The 20,522-nt window shown below is 41.2% G+C and overlaps 1 protein-coding gene and 1 long non-coding RNA gene across 4 annotated transcripts in view; one reads left to right on the top strand and one right to left on the bottom strand.

Moving 5' to 3' along the window:
• RBKS (ribokinase) overlaps positions 1 to 20,522 on the top strand; it is a 70,491-nt gene that overhangs the window by 45,860 nt on the left and 4,109 nt on the right. For all 3 annotated transcript variants that reach the window (XM_030499070.1, XM_030499069.1, XM_030499071.1), the window contains exon 7: positions 3,027 to 3,215. In XM_030499070.1, coding sequence (XP_030354930.1) covers positions 3,027 to 3,215 — 189 coding nt within the window. The remainder of the gene's footprint in view (positions 1 to 3,026; positions 3,216 to 20,522) is intronic.
• LOC115613531 lies at positions 1,808 to 16,680 on the bottom strand. The gene is made up of 3 exons (XR_003993420.1): positions 16,525 to 16,680; positions 13,838 to 13,986; positions 1,808 to 2,123 (listed from the first exon to the last, which is right to left on the bottom strand). It is a non-coding gene; the product is annotated as an uncharacterized LOC115613531 (long non-coding RNA).

The raw sequence follows: 20,522 nt of genomic DNA, 5'->3' as shown, positions 1-20,522 counted from the left end.
AATAGGTCCATTGAACTGAGGAGTTTTATGAGACTAGCTGCAGAAAAAATTCTTAATTTGCTGCTCTTTTGTACAGTACTATGGCAAATGTCCACATTGGGCTTTTAGTATTGTTATTTAATTTTTTCTTTACATAACCATTAGTTATTTCCTTCAATTGTACCACAGTTTGTTTTTTAAATAAGATTCTACTGAAGGGAGGAACTTAGAAACTCACTACAGTATTTAACATCAGTTGACATTTACCGCAATCTCTAATTATTGGCACAGAATCTGTCTGGCTTCTGCTGCTTTTATGGTTCTTCCAGCTTGTTCCAGTGTTTTTTAGTGTTACCATCCTGCTGTAGATGAGTTAGATGATAGGGGTTTCAAGCAGTTGAAGATCTACTTTTATACAGACTCCCCCTGTTCAAAATAATTTTGTTTATTGATACAAGCAGTGTATAGACGAAAAGATTTCTGCAAAACCTTGCACATATCAGTCCTAGAACAATTCTTTTACTACCTAAGCAAAAAAATCCTGTTGACCTGGGGCTCAGCAAGCATGAAGAGGGGTACAAAAGTAATGCTAAGCGTACAACATATGTGCTTCATTAGGAAGAATATTATATTTAAATACTTCATTTACCTTTCTCATGGAAAGTGTAAATACAAAGTAAATAAACCCAAATTAGGTTTTCTGTTTCTCTACCAAAACAAAATCCATTTTGCAACATTAGGTAAAATGTTTGGAATTATTGCCCCTCATAAAGTACATTGGAAATTGAGTTAGCCAGTTTCAGCCAAGGATCTGTGTTAATCCATTTTTATTCCTGTAACATGATGTGCTAGGTGTTCTGGATACAGGAATGCACAGTTTAAGCTCCAGAGAGCTTAAAAATCATAAAAAGGCACAGACTCTTTAGACATTTAAAACTTAGAGTGTATATATCTTATAATACTATTTATTTTCTCTCATTAGTTTCTCCAAAGCCATTATTGGAGTATTGACTCCTTGTAAACCTTGCAAGAAGATACATTCAAAAGGTTTTGTGAGATACTATTTGAAACAAATTTTCTTATTTGGAAATACTTTTATAAGCTTTTAAAAACTGAAAGAGGTTCCATTTGCTTCAATAGTTTGTACTGCAAGAGAAGTTTGAGTGGCATGGTGACATGCTAAAGAGAAAATTTGATCAGTTTACATGCCGTTGTAGAATGTAAAGCTTACTATATTCTTGTCTGGGATCAGTGAGGTTAAAAAAAGCAGTTTTAAATTGCATGTACACATTAACCACACCTTGCCCCTGCACTGCACGAATTTACCCACCAGGGTCTGTGCCATACCAGATTCTGCCTTGCAGCAATCAGCTCAACAATGCTTGAAATCATTTGTGCATTTGTCTAAGTAGGGACTGAGAACTTGGTCCTGTAAGTTTGAAAATTAAAACCAGTAAGTGCTCTGCTAATGATACTATAAACTCTAGGGAATGTGTTGGCATAATCTGGCCCTTCAGAGCCTAAGGGTGGCTTCTCTCTCCTGGGTCAGGCTGAAACACAGGAAATGACAGTGGGGAGCAGCGGGCGCTGACTCACAGCTGGGGGCGGTTTACTTTGGGATGGCTGTAGTAGTTCCTGTCCCCAGCTGTCTGCCCTCCCTCTCTTTACTACAGGCATGGCCCGTGCTTCATGGAGCAGTTGTTTAATCACTATAGTTTATAGGCCATTATATCAAGAAGTATGTGTGCAGAATTCAAGTTTCGGTAAAGCAGAGGGAGGTACTTCAAAATATTTCAGCAGCTATTTCCCAAGAAGCCAAGTTGCCAATGCAGCAGAGGTCAGGAAGAGGAGCTGGTGAATAGGTTCCAAAGCAAGTTTACCACTGAAAGTAACTCTAAGAGCGTGGAAGCTATGCCCAGTTACTAGGCAGTTAACTGAAAATACTTCTGACTGCATTTTTCAGATCCAGCAGCAACCTTATAGTGCAAGATAAAGTAGGACTTCCCTCTCCTCAGTCAAGCAGGACAAGATCTAGTAAAGACAGCAAAATAGAATATGTCTCTTTACTTACAATTGAAGGCATACGGTATTATGCCACTGTATTTTCTCTTCCCTTTCTTGCTGTTTCATTCTTGTTCTCTTCCCTGCCAAAAGAAAAAGTACATGACAGCTGACAGTGCTATGCCTTCAAGAAGATGTATGAAGTGGCAAAAAGGATGCTTGATTCTGGAGTCTTCATTGCAAATTTTTGGGAAAATTTGCTCTTTGTTGGGTGGAACTAGAAAAGATTAATTTTAAGAGCCAACTGGGAGAAGCTGACTTAAGGTCACCATCTGTTAGAAAACGAGTTTATCTGTGTTTGTACAGAGCCAACACAGAAGAGTCTTAGTTTTGACAGAGACCTATGGGCATGGCCGTAACACAAATATATAATAATCTTGTAATGGGCCTTTGCCCACAGCTCCAGATAACTTTTAGGTATTTTTATCTAAAATATATACTAAAATGAACAGAGTGGTCAAAGTTGAGCAATTATTTTTTCCCCTTAAAGAGATTTTCCCTTGTGATTTCCCTCTAGCTGAACACTGAGAATTTAAAAAAGAATTTTAAAAGTTTCTCAGTTAGTGATAAATATCCTCCAACAATTGTGACCGAGTTGCCATGTAGCATTTTTCACATTAGAGCACAAAATGCTTTTGCCAAGGCTGTGCCATTGTGTTAATTTCACAGATGAAGAAACTGAGGCATGTGGGAGAAATGTGATTTTATTAAGAGTTGCATGCCAGGTAAGTTATAGAAACTGGAACAGAACCCATGCCTCCTGTGTCTCTGCCTAGGCTGCTCTCCTTTAGTCTGCTATGCCTGAAGTACACAGTGATTTCAGATGAGGAGCAAGACGTAGCTGAATATTAGTGTAGGAAGTGGTTTTATGATCATCCTATAATACACATTTAAAAATTATATTAAATACTGTTTTCAAATGCAACTGTTGTCCAAAAATGAATTCTGTCAGATTGTAATTTTCATTTGCGTGGGTTATTTTCCAGGCAGAAATTTTAACGGGCATCCCAGTTGGCAACCTTGAAGATGCTGGAAAGGTGGGACGCATGCTGTTAGAAAGAGGGTGTAAGCTCATAATTGTTACTCTTGGAGCAGAAGGCTGCATGATGATATCAGTAGAAGAACCCATTCCAAAGCACGTTCCTGCTGGGAAGGTCAGGGCTGTGGACACTACGGTACGTTTTTGTGGTTTAACTGTCTTGCTTTGGAAAAGACTGCTTAAGCACTAAGGGAAAGCAGTGAGTAATCAGCTAAATCTTTGGGCACTAGCACAAAGGCTAATTTATGATGTGGAATTGATATCTTGCTTCCAGCCTCTCATATATTAGATGTCAGTTCACTTGAGTTTTATAGTCTGTATTGTAGATGAGCTAGAATTATTATACACACTGATAGTATCTTCATGTTCCTCCTTTACTGAAGTCAGTACCTGTCTCTGTAATGTGTGATGCCTGTGGCTTGAGCTGCAGTCCTGCTTTTTCACCTTTGCCCAGTCATATAACTCATCTTGTCCAGAACTCAAATGCTGTGGGAGAAAGGAGATACTACTGTCCTCACAGCCTGAAACGGAATGTTTGGCTCTTCTGACATAAGCATGAATTGCTTACCAGGTCCTAGCATAAGGTGCTCAAAGACATAATTTTTACAGAATTTAGTGGAAAAAAAGCCCGAAGTTCTTGCTGCTTCATGACAACTATTTTCTGATGATACCTAAGGGATACTCGGTCAGAGGCATTTTAGTCTTTGACATGAGGGTACTTTTTTTTTTACTTCCTGCTCAGAATTAACTGCAGAAGGTGTAGTCTAACAGACCACTAAATGCAATACCCCCAGCAAAAAGTGAAAACAGGGCAGGCAATAGTTAAGATAGCATTGCTATGAAAACCTTACCACATTGCACATATGGGGCTATTTTGTGTTCCTAGTATTATCTGACATAAATCCAAAATAATTCCAGTGGAGTTACTGAGGGCAGAGCAGGTCACGTTGTATGTACTAACTATACATTTAAATGCCTGTTATAATAACGTCATATTACATATGTTCTGTTACAATAGTTCATTAAAATCCTGGAGATTTTACCATCTGGTGCATTCCATATCTGAATTGCATTAATAATAACTAGTTCTTGTAGCATGTTTTTTATCCATGGACCTCATACTGCTTCACAAAGAAGGAAAGCAACTGTCTAAAAGACGAGGAAACAGAGGCATAGAGGACTGAAATTACCTAGCTCAGTAGCATGCAGCAGCAGAGCTAGGAGTATAGTCACTTCATCTAAAACAGAAGGTCACTCATAGATTTGGACTGTGATGTGCGATACTGTGGAAGGCTGTTTCACTGTTAAATTTAATCCTTGTCCATTTAACTCTGAAACAGAGATACTTTGGCTTTGTTTTCCTCTTTTGCCCCTTTGTCATTTTGAAGTTTGACCTTGAGTTTGTGCTGAGTTTGGAATGTCCTTAAGTTCTGATTTAGGGAAGTATTACTGTACTGTACTGTAGTGTGCAGAAGGTTCTTGGCAGGGGACTAGAGACACCAAACTGCCTCTGCCTGCTTTTAGCACCGACTTAGAAATGCCAAGGGAGCAAAAGGCAGAGCTCCCAAAGCTGCCCAGAAGCAGGGCTAATTAGCTTGGGAGCAACACCTTGTGAACCTGGCAGTATGGCTTACTCTGAGTTGGTAAATCCACTATTGCTATCAAAGCTTAGTGTTAAAGTTTTTCTTTACATCACACAGAAGTGATGAAGAAGAAACATGTGTGATCTGCTTCTTCAAAAGAAGCAGAAAATTGCTGCCAGATCAGCTATTGTTTGATATCTTAAGATATTTGCTGCTCTTGGAATAAAACAGCAATACTGAAACCACACACTGGGGCTGAAAAGTGCTTTTTATCTTTCCTAGCAGTTCAGAGATTCATGACTGAACTAATTTAATGCTCCTCTTTCTTCTTTTCCTTTTCTTTTTTTTTCTTTTTTAAATAAAGCAATCTTTTTGAGTTTACTGAATCCTTGCCCTGCCTCCTTGTGGCCAACAGGTTATTGGCTTTCACATAGCAGAGGATTTTCACAGTTAATTTTGTTAATCTGCTTAAATACCAGTGGGTTGTTTTCAGTAAAACAGCTGCGCTCGGTTTAGTCTTGCAGACTGAATGAAAAAAGATGTGTTGGCCTTCCATTATAAAAGTCTTACAGTGCTTAGACTGATTATCACTTTGCCTGAAAGCAAGTGGTTTTAAAGTAACCGTTCCAAACATCCTCAACTAACCTGGATAACTCTCTTACTAAGATAAATACTAAACGTCCTAGTAGGACATGTTACTGTCTTCAGAGGCATGCTGCAGTGGATCCTTCCCCAGGGGAATAAACTCAAGCTGTAAGGTGGCTTAGCAAGTAGCCAGCTACTCACAGAGTATTCAGAGCTGCTCATGTGCAAGCTCTTAGCATGTCATTTAATACTAAACAAAACTTGCTACCTTAAACTGCCCTGACTTCAGCATCTCGAGAGACTAGTGAGTCAGTTTTTAAACTGCCGTAATCCAATCACATCTGGTTATGTGCCTGTATCCATATTGACATTGTTTGGATCCACAGAAGGTAAAGTTACTGCCAGAGTTAAATGTGTGTATAACCCATCACAGGATTTGCAAAAGATTGCAGACCCCTTAGGTAGGAAAACAGTCTGTATTAAAACAGAGCATGCCACTTAGAAGATACACACAGGAGATGCAAAATGAACCTCAAAGGCTTCTTTGACTGTAAGAATTTTTCCCATAGCTGCTACCACTGCCCAGAGTTCTCTCTGCAGCAGCGCAACTTCTGTGCTGCCTCCTGGTCCTTTCTGCTGGCCACAGCAATTCTGAACATTTTTTACAAGAAAATACTTGCCTAAGTACAGCCACAAAGATTAAGAATTTGAGTTCCCTGTCCCACATTGTGTGCTCCCCATGCTCCATGATCATAGGTTCATCAAAGAGACTAAGGGTTGTTAGACCGTAAAGCCTGGCTCTTCCTCCTAGCTCTTGAGATGGTTAATCTCAGAGTTTATTGGCAGAACACTGGGAAGAGCTGGCTTCATCTCCTGCTCTGTGGTGGAACATGAATCTTCAAGATTGAAAATCTGGCATTTTTCACCCACACTAAATCAATACTATAAAGGGGAAAAAAAAGAGGCTTGTTGATTTTTTTTTTAGCGCTAATTATCTTAATGTGGGCTTTGCTAATGTATGCAATGCTTCCCATGACTGTTAGCAGAGCTCGCCATACACAGTCCAAAACATGTAGAGCACGAATAGGCGTTCAGAAGGAAGTTTTGTAAGACATGGTATTGTAAAGCTGAAACATCTGTTTCTCCTGTTATAGCTAAATAGTGCAACAAGCTTTTGCTAAGAAAATAAACTTTCCCTGCGTTTTACTAGTTTCTGCTAGCTATTTTCTATACGCAAATTTTGAATAAAAACAAAAATAAGTGAATTATTGAAAAATCATCCTCAATTTTCCTGTATGAAAGAAATACCTGATTAAGCTCACTAGCCATATCAGTTTGCATTTAAAGATGACCTACGTAAGAGACATTTGACATATAGAAAAGTATTAATGTGTAGGTAATATAAGAAAAGTATACATTATAATCTGTTTTCATTACTTTAAATAGTTGCTTTTAAATTCAATTGACTGCATGAAGTTAAATATATGCATTTATTTTATTTTTGGAAGAAGCTATTTCCACTTTAGGTGAAGCTAGTACATGAGGCTGCATTAAAATAGCTGTGAAGGATAATTATATAACTCCACTTCTATGACACTTCTTCAGTTGGTAGCAGAAGGTTTCACAAACCATTCACAAATTTGATAACCATTTTGTAGAAAACAATAATATCATGTACACACATTTAGCAGTTGAATGTGTCTGTGTGTGAAGCGGTTTGCCTGCTGCTGAAGCAGAAGCACAGCTGAGGTGGAACACAGCAGCTGCTTGAGAACACAGCTGTGGGACATGACCGAACACCACCAGGTCAAAATTGTACTTGAGGTGAAGTGGATGATCTGTGTGATGAACCACATGATGATCCTGGATCGTGGCATCTGCTGCTGCACTAGCCCTGAACACACCGTCCTGGCAGAGGCATTCCCAGTCTGATGGCAGGGAAAGCAACACCGTTGTCCATGGTGTGGAGAACGAAGCTCTGCTCTTTTTGCCCCTTCACCCTCACTCTCCCACTCTGCTTCTGCAGTCACGCAAAGTGTAATTTACAGCACTATTTACATCTATTTACATTTACTAATTATATTCCGTTCAAGCTGCCAAGGAAAATTTGTCAGAAGAATGTAATTACTCAAAGCTGGAATTTGGCCAGCAGTGAGATTAGTTCCCTTCCATTTTGCAAAAGAGCACTATGGGATCTAACAGAGCCGAGCGCTTCAGGTGGCAGCTGGGGACCAAGTCGTGCCCCTGAGCTACACTGGAGGCCTGCCTAGGGCTTGGTATGTGCAGGTGGGCTTTGTGGAGGTAGTCGGGCTGTTGGAGCTCCAGGTTATCCATGAGTTGTCCATGCCAGGCCTTCTCGGGAGGTGGGACAGTGTGGTGGTCGGTAGCTGGGGCAGGCTGGAACGTGCCTGCTGGCTCTGGGGCTGCACCCCAGGACTCGGGGCTTTGCCTCTTACTGTCATTGCTCGTTGCAGTTGAAGGTGGGGTGTTGTGTCTAGGATCTATGCTTTCAGCTGGAGGGTTGGCACAGGCAGAATCTCTCCTGTGTAGAGGTTCTAGTGGAAAATGCTGACCAAGCAAGCCAGAGCTGCCCCACTAACACCCTCTTATACCCCCATGTCCAGGTTGCAGCACAGAGGTCACTTTGGGAGGGAAGTATTCTAGGGTTAGTTTTTGTAACCTCTGGTTTGCTCTAGAGCCCAGTTTGAAAAAGATGCTGAATAGCATCCATACATGCTTGCATCAGTTAGGGTGACTTTCTTATTTCCATCCCATCAGGAGTTTTAAGTACAGTTGCTCTGCTTAAGCTCTCTTCATCAGCTTCTACTTGACCTCAAAGTTTACACATGCCAATGCTGTGTGCACAGAGGTCCTGCATTAGCACACTCACAGTCAGGAGATCAGGCATCTGCATATCTGGCTTAGGCATGGATGTGTTCTCTGTAAAGGCAAATAGAGACACTTGGGCACACAATATTTGAATAAAAAATTGTAATCACTTTTCACAGAGGTGCCCCTACTCCAAACAAGTCCACGGTCTCCCTTTTAATCTCATGGACAACCCAGAATGTTTAACTTCACAGTATTTCTAAGCACAACATTAAATTCCCTGTATCATTTCTCATGTTATCAGCGTTTTCCCTGTCTGGTTGTGCTTTTTGGATAACAGAGAGTACACAACCTGCTGAGAGAAGCTAAGGAGATCACAGGTTGAGGTGCCATGCTTATAAACAGGAAACTCACTTATGAGACATGATCAAATTCAAAATTTAATCTACTCAGTTATGCCTGAAATTTGACATGAGTGTATGATTTATTCCATGTAGTCTTACTCTGTATGACATTCTCAGAGACAGATGATACATACTATTTGTCATAATCATAAATGTTACCATTATTTTTTCATGTCAGTTCTGCAAAATGAAGGCTCATTGCTACAATATGAATTTGTCATCAGATGTTTTGTGTTCGAATCCTTCTAAGTTTCCCTCTGATTTCTCCTTGCAGTATATTACATCTGGCTCTTTTACTATGGGAGAGAATTAAAAAGGCTGTCTTTAAGTAATTGAATGCTCACTGTGCAGCTTTGCATTGAGCTCTGAAGATGTTACACAATCTTTATTTTAATAAAGCCTCATATAAGTGTATAGCTGTATAATTTTAGATATGTCACAGTATTCAGGCCTGTGCAGTAATTGTGGTCTAAAGAAGGCAGTGTGGTTTAGCAATTTGAACAAAGGACTGAGTAAGAGTTCCAGGGCTCTGCAAAAGACTTGCTGTAAATCCTTGGGAGAGTTACTTGTCGTCTTTGTATCCCAATTCATCTATCCATAAATTGGAGCTGCTATTAATGTATTGCATGTAAACCATGAGAAGTCTGTTAGAGATCAGAACAGAACCTGGGAGGCCTTTTTCCCAGGCTTGTCATATAACCTCAGGCCAGTTGTGCTTCTTTGGGGGCTTTGCAAACTCATTGAAGTTCTGCTTGAAATTAAGAGGTCTTGTCTGTAAAAATATGGTTTACACTAAAATTCTCTGACTTAGCTGTATCTTCTGGTTTAGAGGAAGCCTGAGCCAGAGGAGTGAAGTGGACACTGAAATAAAGCCTTAGAATATAAATAAATCCAAAACAGTCCTCCTAATAACAGCAATTCTTTGTCTCCTGACTTTGTGGCCTAACGTCTGAGGCTCAAGGGGATATAAATACAACACTCTGTGCAATGACTAATTACTCAAAATTCTGTGCATCAGCAGAAGTGGGACTTGTGGTTGACTCTAATATTATCAAATGCCTTTGCTATTTAATAATCTTGTAGCCGTACATTATTTAGCATGCCGTTTCCACAAAGAACAGTGATTTTATTTCGGCTATCTCTCAACAAAGTAAAAATGCAGCTGGTAGTAAATGAAGCATTTGGCAGACAATGTGTCTGATGTACAGTTCTCTAACTTGCTAAGAAGAGAAAAATGTTGTTGAGTGTTTAACCTTTTCCTACCCAAGGATGTAGCAAGGAGTAAAGTGACCACAAAGGGCAAGATTTTCTTCTTCTTTTTCTTCTTTTTTTCTTTTTTTTTTTCTTTTTCATTTTTTTCTTTTCTTTTTAATTTTTGTTTTTTTCCTTTTTCATATTTTTCTTTTTAATTGTTTCTTTTTCCTTTTTCCTTTTCTTTTTCTTTTTTCTTTTCCTTTTTCTTTTTCTTTTTCTTTTTCTTTTTCATTTTCTTTTTCTTTTTTCTTTTTCTTTTTCTTTTTTCCTTTTTCTTTTGCTTTTTCTTTTATTATTTTTATTTTTGCCTTTTTTTTTTCTTTTTCTTCCTATTTTTTATGTCTTCTTCCTTCTTTCTTCTCTTTTTTCTTCTCTTATCTTCCCTTTCTTCTTCAAGGAAAGAGAAAAAGTTACTATCGGGCAAACAGCTTATCTATCAGTTGGGTTTATTCACACACCAACACAGAGTAATTATGCCCAGAGCTCCCATTAACATCCCACAAACCGACAGCATAATAGCTTCCTTTCTTTAACACGCAACCAAAATAGGTTAATAAATAAGTTTAGTTCCAGTCATAGCCCACTTTCTGACTTAGACTTCTGCATTCCCTCTTTTACAAATATGGAATCCATTGAATTTTGGAACAGAAAAACCATGAGGAATAAGTTAATCTTCCAGACACTCCAATCAGCAATCTGCACTGTAAATCTATTTAAAGCTGAGTCTATTATGTTCTGAAGTTCAGCTGAACTGTGAAAGGGCACATGACTGAAATCACTGCATTTGAGTTGACTCACAGTTAAGTGTAGATGGGAATTGTTTGGCTCATCGCAAGTTTCTGCTTCTGATTCAGACCTTGTAAAGACACTTCAGTTTTTGAAGGCTTGGCCGGTGGCCGAAGTGTATACAGGTATCCATCCGGTGACGAGAGGGATTGCAAGAGCTGTGTCCCTGTGCACTGGCAGTCAACTGAGAAACATTGGAGCAAGCCCTCTTTCCTCTTTGAGAGCAGAAAGCTATACTATCCCAATTTCACAGATAGGAGAAATGGAACAAAAAGTATTAGCAATTAGGTGCTCTGAAACACCAGGCAAAAATATCCTCCTCCAAGTTACGTGGTGAGTTGGGGTCATGTAGCCAAAAAATGACCCATGCTACTCTCTTTACTTTTAGGCAACATTGTCATGGAAGGAAACACTGTTTATCATCTGCCTAGTAACTGTCTATTTTAATCTGTAAGAACAAACAATGTAAACAAAATGAACAAACAGAAGCAGGCTTGTACAGAACAATTTGCAGCCTTGTTTTCCAGTGGAAGATTCCACAGACCACCCAGGCTTTGCTCTAGTCCTTTTCTTAACCACGGAGCATCTAATTAAATCCCTTTCCATTCCTGACTCTTAAGTGGAAGAGAGCCTACAGTCCTGTACAGTTTCTTTCCAGATGGAAATGCATAATTTAACAGATACAGCTGACAGGGAGAAGTAGGCCCAAAGCAGTATTAGCATTTGCCACAAATTGGATTAAATTACAAGGGGGTACTTAATGAAGAGGTAGAATAAAAAGAAGATTAAACCCAATATTTAGATATTTTTAAGCCCCTTCTAAGACTGCAGAGTGCCAGGCAACAAAAACTTCATCATAAAACTGAATTTCTATATCAGTTACTTTAGTGATACCAAGAATTGTTTGGTTTGGCTACACACCATCCCTATCAGTTCATGATGTTTTGTCCCATTGTGTCCTACATCTTTGTTCTGTATACATGTTTACAGAAGTTGCTAAGCACTTTACATTATTTACCACCTCTGTACTCACAACACTCACAATACAAGGTAAAGTACTATTCTTACCACTGTTTTGCAGATGGGGAACAAAAGCATACAGGGACTGGCTTGCCAGTGGCAAGTGAAGCTGCTTCCCTTGATAAAACCATAACTTCTTCTCTGTACTTCTCTTGAATGAGAGTTAGAACTGGAGGAAAAACTTTGTCAGGATATCAGCTGTTTTATTTTTAGAACTGGACATCATTGTAGATGTCCATGTAAATGAAAAAGTGCATAGTAATGCAGAGCTGCTTTGCATTGGATGCTTCTTGAAGGGGCTGTAAGGGATTTTTGGAGATGTACTACAAGGACACATGCTTTGGATCCACTACTGTCATAATGAGAAATATTCCAGTTTGGAAGTTAACCCCTTTGATTGGCCTGGACAGAAAAAGTAAGGACGCTGGCAGCATTTATGCACCAACTCAACTGCTTTGTTTGGGGCCAGAACACATGAAGAACACAGTATCCAGCATCTGGACCTGAGGTTACATTCTGATGAGGTCTAGGGAAGCTAAGTCCAGAAATATCTTGAAGCTGTCTTCATGCCATTTCACTTCTGGGATGCTTTAGTAAATAAAACAATGGTCTAATTTATAGAGGTTGAGAGCAGAGTAGGAAATGACCCTTTTATTTCTTCGCTTGGGCTAACTATGGCTTGCAACATAAACCAAAATCATCACAGCAGAACATGCTGCATTCCTTTTCTTGATTTGCTTTTCTCCCCTTGTCTTTATGATAAAGCCAGCACAGGGTCTCCTCCAAGAGGATGTTCAGTCCTGGTATGTAGCTCACCCTGTGCTCAGAGCAGATCTGCTCAGAGCAGATCTAGAGGCCCCAGATACATTGGGCCTCCAGTGCACGCATACAAGACAGTGTCAGTTGTAATGGTGTATAGCACTCCAGGATGTCTGAGCTGCACAAAGGATGGAGAGGAAGGAAGACCAACTGTGTGCAGCCATCCTTTCTAATTAAATTCCTGCAGTTAAAAATAGCTAGTGGAAGCTGGCGCTTCTGGCACATCCAGAGCGTCACCTTCCCAAGTATCTTTTTCTGGCCTGAGCTGTAGGAAGTTGCAAATGTGATCTGCTGTGTAATAGTGCAGCATATTCTTGGCCAAACTCCTCATCATTTTTTACCTCTTGTGTTTATGGTTAGCTTACACATGTCGTATGCCTCCTTTTCTTCTTTAAAGCTAGTTTCTGCAGAACCAGGTATCATCCTGGCTATTGTAGAATGTAACCTACTCTTCTCAGTTTGTTCACATCAGTTCTGGCTATGGCGAGAGAGAAGGCAAACCTTGCTCCAGAGCCCCTTGCCCACTTAGTTACCCAATTGCAGTAATGTTGATAATGAACTGAGACCTGATTTCCCCCAACAGAGATTTCATTGCCAATTCTGGTCACTGCAGAAACCAGAAAGGTTTGCGTTGGATCGGTGATATTGCATAATTAGGTTTTCAAAAGAACAAGAACAGAGAAATGAGAATAGTGGGGAAATCAGGCTTCTTGCTTTTGCAAATTCTAACCACAGAAAATGCCAGAAGTTTTATTTCTTATAAAGAATAAAGGACTTAATCTTTAGTAGCCTGTCCAAGGACAGAATATATTTTACAGCTTAAGCTAGACAAATGGAAGGAAGCTAAAGCCATAAGTTTTGGTGACTGATGACAGTAACTTATAGAAATGTCTGTAATAGACAGTTTGCAGTTGAGTGTAATGATTTTGTCACTTTTCATAGTGTTTTATGTCTCTGTGTGTAGAGATAGACATACAGGTATAAAACCAGCTCTTCTAGAACAACTCCACTGTAGAAAAGCAAATTCCAAATTCTGACAGCAATATTTACTTATAGCAATGGCTATAAGTAGTATTGGTTTTATTAATTTCAAAGCACAAACAGACACAGAAGTTCTTCACTATGAGGGTGGTGAGACACTGGCACAGGTTGCCCAGAGAAGCTGTGGCTGCTCCATCCCTGGCAGTGTTCAAGGCCAGGTTGGACAGGGCTTGGAGCAACCTGTTCTAGTGGAAGGTGTCCCTGGCCATGGAAGGGGAGTTGGAACTGGATGATCTTTAAGGTCCCTTCCAACCCAAACCATTCTATGATTCTTTGAAATACAGGGAAAGGGTAAGGAAAGTCTTGTGCCTCATAGCTGCTGTCTGTGAGTTTGTTACTGAAATCATTCAATATGCAGTATGTTCATTGGAAAGATCCTTTTTACAGGGAATCCCATAGAGAATGCCTTTTGATGCTTGCAGTGCCTCGGTACTCACCTGCTGCTGAAGACCATGAGCGAGGTGTGGGAACCGTGTTTTCTGCACATGTGCCCTACAGGTTAAGGACAGCAGAATGGGTGGGTAGCAGACAGCAATACTCTCGAAGAGAGCAGCAGTTCTGGCTTGCAGGTCACATCTGGCTGAACCTAGAGAGAGGAGATAAAGCTTGAGTACTCATCAAAAAGTTTAGACAAACTCAGTCGGAAAAAGAATGCAGGGAGCTGGCAAGAGGACAATGCTAGAGTGAGCTCAGACAAAAAAAAACCAACTCCTGAAGTTTAGTGGTTTCTTTTTTCCCTCCAGGATATGTAGTTCTGAGGTAGGCAGGAGCAGTGGCCAGCCAACAAAGCCTAGTTACTTTAGAAAGAGGCACTCGAGCATATGGAGCTTTCGTGCAAAAAAAGAATGGTTTTTTGATCAATTCCAGGCGAGATGGCAGTTGTGTCATTCTGAGTGCATCTCGTCAGATTAGATGGGATCACTAAGAGTCTTTTGGCATTTTCAGTCTGAGAGAAAAAAACCCCATGTGTGGTTAGTGAAATTGCCCAGCAAGGAGATTTTCCCCTTCTGACTTGGCTGTTAGATTATGGGGTCCTGAAGCCATGTCAGCCCCTGATGTGATACTGGGTGATACAGTCATGACAATTTGGCCAGTTCTCTCCTGGTTGGGGAGCATATTGGCTCACTGTTTGGAAGGGAAACCTGCTGCCAGTATTTGCAGAGTACTATCAGAGTAACATGATGTATTCTGGGCAGGGCTTCAGCTGTAGTTTCATATGTTCATTACATGAAATTTGTGAATTAACACATAAGCATGAGCTTTGTTAGGAAGAAATTACAAGTTGGCATGAGCGTGACATGAATAATGAAGGGAATGGAGTACTTCTCAAGGAAGTGAGATAAGTGAAGCTTTTGATTAGAGTAGGAGACTAGCTGTGTGTTGTTGAGGCTTGATAAACCAGTTTGAGAAGTACAAATCAACCTTCTGAGAAGCTGCTATATTTAATGCCAAACTTCAACCACGACTGATTCTGTGCAAGCTCAAGCTTTGGGAAAGGTAGATAGAGCTCCTGTAGCATGTTCAGCTGAAAGTCTATCTTATTTCTGTTAGTGGCGATATCTACGTGCTCCCCTGTTGTTGGCACATCTTGGTATATAAGCTGTTCTTTGCAAGAGTGCCACTGGAGAGTTTTGTATTGAGCTGAAGTGTGATGAGAGTTCTCCAATACTGTGCTTTGTATGTCATAAGTTTTCTATATGCACTCCAGCAAAAAACCCAAGTGTGGAGGGTTTCCTCTCCTGGTTTTGAGTTTCTCTGTGAGGTATGAACTCTCAGGTCAAATGAAAGGAGGTAACAGAACATAGCTCAGATGTGAAACCAGGGAAGAATCATGTACCAAGGCAAAAGCTAACTGAAGTTTAAACTGCAAATTTACACAGAAGTGTATCCTAAATTGAAATATTCCTTGCCAAAATACCTTACCGCTCTGGTAGCACAGGAATCAGAGTAGTGGTGAATTGTTTGGTTGACGGGAATCTCACAGGTTCAGCAGCATGGATCTATTGTTTTCCAAACAGCGTGTGGAGTTCCTGGTTCAGTGCTCTTACTCCATTGTGTAAGAAAGACATAAATTTGTCACCTCTCATTAATGCTATCTGGAGTTGAAAGGAGTTTATATGAGCATCATCACACTGAATTGTTTCGATGATTCAGAAAACAGAGTGCTCCCTGTGGGTGAATAATTCGTTGGCTTACTGGGGTTAGTCTGTAACATGCAATAACTTTCTTCCCTGGTGCTGAGTGGCATACTGGAATATTATTACCTGGCAGAATGAAGCTCTCCCATGCTCCCTCCTGGATTTCTTCAGTGTGCACTAAGAGAAAGCCATCACCTCACAGACACCTTGCAGTACTTGTCTTGTAAACAGCGAGGCAGGAGCTCTTCTATTCTGATCCCAACTGAGAATCCAGCAGAAATGTGGCACCTCATGGAGGTCCACTTCCTACTTTTGTATATGGCAGTTTTGGGGTCCCCAAGCTGTGCTTCATTTTCAAAGGATGGGTAGCCCATGTGACTCCTGTTGAAGTCCGCGCAAGATCAGGAGCGCTGGATTCAGCCCACAGATGGCTCAAAGTGGGTGTTCTTAACATCCTTGATCTTAAGTTGGGTTCATTTCCCGTCCTCTGAAATGAGAGCACTAATACCTGCCTTCCAAACAGATGCTGTATAGAGGCTTTGAAATGTAAAGCAGGACTGTGTGTTATTGCCAGATCTGTAGATGCTTTCAGCTGTGCTTTTTAGATGACATACAAATTAAAAATTGCAGAGTTGTGAATGCTGTATGTTTTATTTCCAACATTCACCACAAACCAGATAACTTTTCAGGGGAATTCATGCATCTGTAATGCTTGTCACCAATCGTTTTAGAAGCAGTGAATAACTTAATGTAGTAGGATGTTTCAGAAAGGAAAGAAAATGCATGCAGGAGGCTTTGTATCGAGATTAATCTCTCAGGAATGCAGGGGGTTAATGGTCACGCTGATTAATCACTGTTAATGAACCATCAGGAAATCTGTCAGGAAGTGGGTAAAAATTCCTGACAGCTGATGTGAAGCATTTTGTGGTGTGCTTTGGTTTTGATGTTTCCCAACTGATAGTCTATGGTGGGTGTAGTTTAGTTACCTCTAAGTTCTCAAGACATGTGAAGGACCAGATGACATGCTGCCCTCGTTCAGCTTGAGTAAGTGAGCAAGAAATTTTCCCCTTGCATGGCTATGCAAGTACGACGATGCAACATAAATGCAAGGAAGTCAGGGATTGCTCCTTCCCACAGCTTCCCAGAACAGAGCCTGGAAAAGAGACAGAAAGGAAGCGTGATCGTTCCCTCACTCCTCCAGTCCAAGCCCACAGGGTACAGGGGGAAGAGTGGAACAGGCAGCTTTCCCTGTGTGAGCGAGAAGCCAGAGTATTAGGTCTTGGGTACACAACTGAGTTAATGAATTGCCTGGTGTTGACTGAGGGTGAGGTTTCACAGTTGGCTTAAGCTGATCCAAGATCATGCTGCTGCTGAGAGGAGTGTTTCTAACCTTTCTCTCATTTGCACTGGACTAGCTATTGTGGTAATACAGCAGCTTGCTGATCTGGGTGGAAGCTAATGTTTCTTGATCAGTGTTGGCTGGCTTAGTCTTCAGAAGGATCAGAGAACTGATCTGCCTCACTGCGTGGCCACACGGGCGCTAGATCTGATGTAGAGGAGGGTGTGGGAACATGAGACAAGGATAAAAACAAGAGTGGGGACTGAGCCTTTCAGCCATAACATAACCATGGATTGGCTTAAGCCTATTATGAAACTGCAGTCTGAATCACTTAGTTAAGTGTCAACCTACAGGCAATGCAAATTAAAACGTCTTAGCTTACACCTCCCGCCATTGTCAAACAGTGGCCAAATACAGCCATTCTGCACGTGGCTGGGAGGAGGGAGTGTATGGTGGGGCAGCAGCACAACAATTCCCCATGACTTGGTCTGGAGCATGCAGACCACATCACACAGCGTCAATGGGGAAGGCAGAGGGGAAGAAGAAAGGAACAGACAAGCACCACTGCCCTGGCTTCTCTCTGTATATTTTCCTTTGGCTTCAGGTAACATGTTCTAGCTTGTCCTTGTGACAAGTCTGCAGAAACACTCAGTTACCAGAGCACAGATTAAGCACAGTAATGCAGTTGTGGATTCAGACCCCAAAGGTCTGGAGCATAGTGTGCAGTGTGCTTCTCTGAGTATTTCACCTTTATCTTCAACCCATGTAGCTTTGCAGTGCTCTCTAGTCTGCACCAAAAGCCCAACTTAGACCTAAAAAGGTGAGCCCTGCTTATTTGTTCCAAGTTTATTTTGATTTTATTGCAAAATTTGGTAGTTCCATGTTAAGGAGTTTGTATCATTTTGTTCTGGCTCAAAATTCCATTCATAGATACAGGAATAACAGTGCTAGGGGGAAATCTTGTAATTTTCAACTATTTCATGGTTTAGAAGTTTGTGACCTCTAAAGGTCTGCACAGCCATGCAGAGCCCCACCAGTATCTGCAGACACCAAGATCGGTGCAGGAGGAGGGGAGATGCTCCAGGCTCCAGAGCAGAGATTCCCCCACAGCCCATGGTACAGCCCATGGTACAGCCCATGGTGAGGCAGGCTGCGCCCCTGCAGCCCGTGGAGGTGCACGGTGAAGCAGATGCCCACCTGCAGCCCATGGAGAGCAGGGGATGGCCAAAGGAAGCTGTGGGAAGCCCATACTGGAGCAGGTTCCTGGCAGGACCTGTGGCTTGTGCAGAGAGGAGCCCATGCTGGAGCAGGGGAAGAGTGTGGAGGAGTCCTCCGCTGAGGAGGAAGAGCAACAGAGGCAACGTGTGATGAACTGACCACAACCCCCATTCTCCGTCTCCCTGCACCACTTGGGGGGAGGATGTAGAGAAATCAGGAGTAAAGTTAAGCCTGGGAAGAAGAGAGGGGTGGTGGGAAGTTGTTTTAAAGATTTGGTTTGATTTCTCACCACCCTTCTCTGATTTGATTGGTAATAAATTAAACTAATTTCCGCAAGTCAAGTCTATTTTGCCCATGACGGTAATTGGTGAGTGACCTCTCCCAGTCCTTATCTCCACCCACGAGCCTTTCATTGTGTTTTCTCTTCCAGCTGAGGAGGGCAGTGATAGAGCGACTTTGGTGGGCACCTGGTATCCAGCCAGCGTGAACCCACCACACAGCTACCAAGAGATATTTTACTCCCTGAGTATTTCAGCTGAAATTATCTCTTAGCTGAGACATAGACTCTCTTGGCACAAGCGTGTCTGACTATGTCCTGAGGGCTGGAAATGTTTTTCCAGTTCCATTAGTAACTTTTCATCAAAGCACAACCCGGGGATTATTGTACGGAGACATAGGCTTTCCTCACTTACAAGGAATGGATAGTGAGCATCTTCACTGGCAGCTATTTTTGTGTTACGTGGGGCTAATTTGTAGTTCGGGTACAGAGTAGGCAAGAGAACAGCAAGGAATGTTGAGCAGATGTGACACAGAGCGATAACATCCTTAGCATAATCCAGTATCACATGGTTGTGGAGTGCTATAAATACAACAGGAATTCTCCAAGGCCCAATTCCTTCAGCAAAGTTGGGCATCTCTGTCTTGCCATGCATTTAGACTGCACTAAATCAGTGTAATCCTCAGGCTTCGTTCGTTTGTGCACTGCTGTGAGCGCTCCTATGAGACTAGAAGCATCATTACAAGCAATGTCGTTGATTCTACATTATAATGCAGTTTTTGACAGCTTTTGGATTGATGTTTTGATTTATTCACTAGACAAAGCATTTATCATTACAGGCATGCCTGATGTTTCTCTTGTACTGCTATACAACACATCATTCCTTGGGAACATGCTCTTACAATGTATTTAATGGAGTGAATCCATGTAATACACAGAGTGCACACAGGGAGTGGCTTTAAACTGAAAGAAGATAGATTTAGAATAGGTATTAAGAAGAAGTTCTTCCCTGTGAGGGTGCTGAGGCGCTGGCACAGGGTGCCCAGAGAAGCTGTGGCTGCCCCATCCCTGGCAGTGTTCAAGGCCAGGTTGGACCTGGGGGCTTGGAGCAACCTGCTCTAGTGGAAGGTGTCCCTGCCCATGGCTGGGGGTTGGAACTGGATGAGCTTTAAGGTCCCCTCCAACCCAAACCATTCAATAACCCTGTGATTCTATGATTGTGACTTCTTGAAAAATCAGCTGAGGAGGGGTTTTTGTGGTTCAGTAACATGAGGAGCCAGAGCCCCCACCCTGTTCTTATGTGGTTGCCATCAATCTTGCCCAAGAGGACAGGCAGGGAGGGCGAAGCCTGAGCAGGAGGCTGCCCTGAAACAAGGCAGCTGCAACACTGTGAACTGCAGCTTTTGGCCTTGTGGCCTCCAATTTTTCTGGTGAACAAGACATCTTATTGTACAAGTGAAATGCATCCTATTATTCTGCGCATGATTGATTGAAAAATGCTTTCATTGCTGAAAAGTCTGTTGAACAATATAGTTTCCACTTACTTACAAAGCACTTTCCTTAAAAAGCTTCTCAGGGCAGCATCGTATAAAAATAGTTCTACTAAAGTTGTGAACCAGCTTCTGACAAATCAGACTAACAAAAGCTAAGGTATAAATAGAAGTGTTTTCGTGGGTTTTCTCTTTTCTAGAGGCACAGAATCTCAATCAGTGCTGGATTGTAACAAACAAAAATGCCCTTTTCCAGACAAACAGAAAAACAAGGACCTTCCAGACTAGTGGCACAGAATAGAAATAGGTTTTCAAAAATGCTTTGAAACCATAAATCTTAGTCAAAACCGTAACATTTGCATTATAGAACAAGCCACACCATATCAGGCCATTTTTTTCTTTTTGATCCAGTTTTCTATTCTATTTCATACAAACGAGCATCTCCTGCTTTAGAGAAAGGTTAAACAAGTTATATTTTTATAATTATGGAATGAATTGTCTCCAGGCACTCAAGGAGATGAGGATTATCTCAAAATCTGCAATGTATTTAGAATTCCTGGAAGACAAATGATGAAGAATGTAAAATATTACATATCCTGTGTTTATATTTTGTCAGTGGGCAGAATAAATGCACCTTACTGGTCATTTTAATAATTCATT

The sequence above is a fragment of the Strigops habroptila genome, chromosome 10 (assembly GCF_004027225.2).
Source record: "Strigops habroptila isolate Jane chromosome 10, bStrHab1.2.pri, whole genome shotgun sequence".
Taxonomy (NCBI): Eukaryota; Metazoa; Chordata; class Aves; order Psittaciformes; family Psittacidae; genus Strigops; species Strigops habroptila.
Note: the sequence above shows the minus strand (reverse complement) of the source record. Positions and strands in the feature narration are given on the sequence as shown.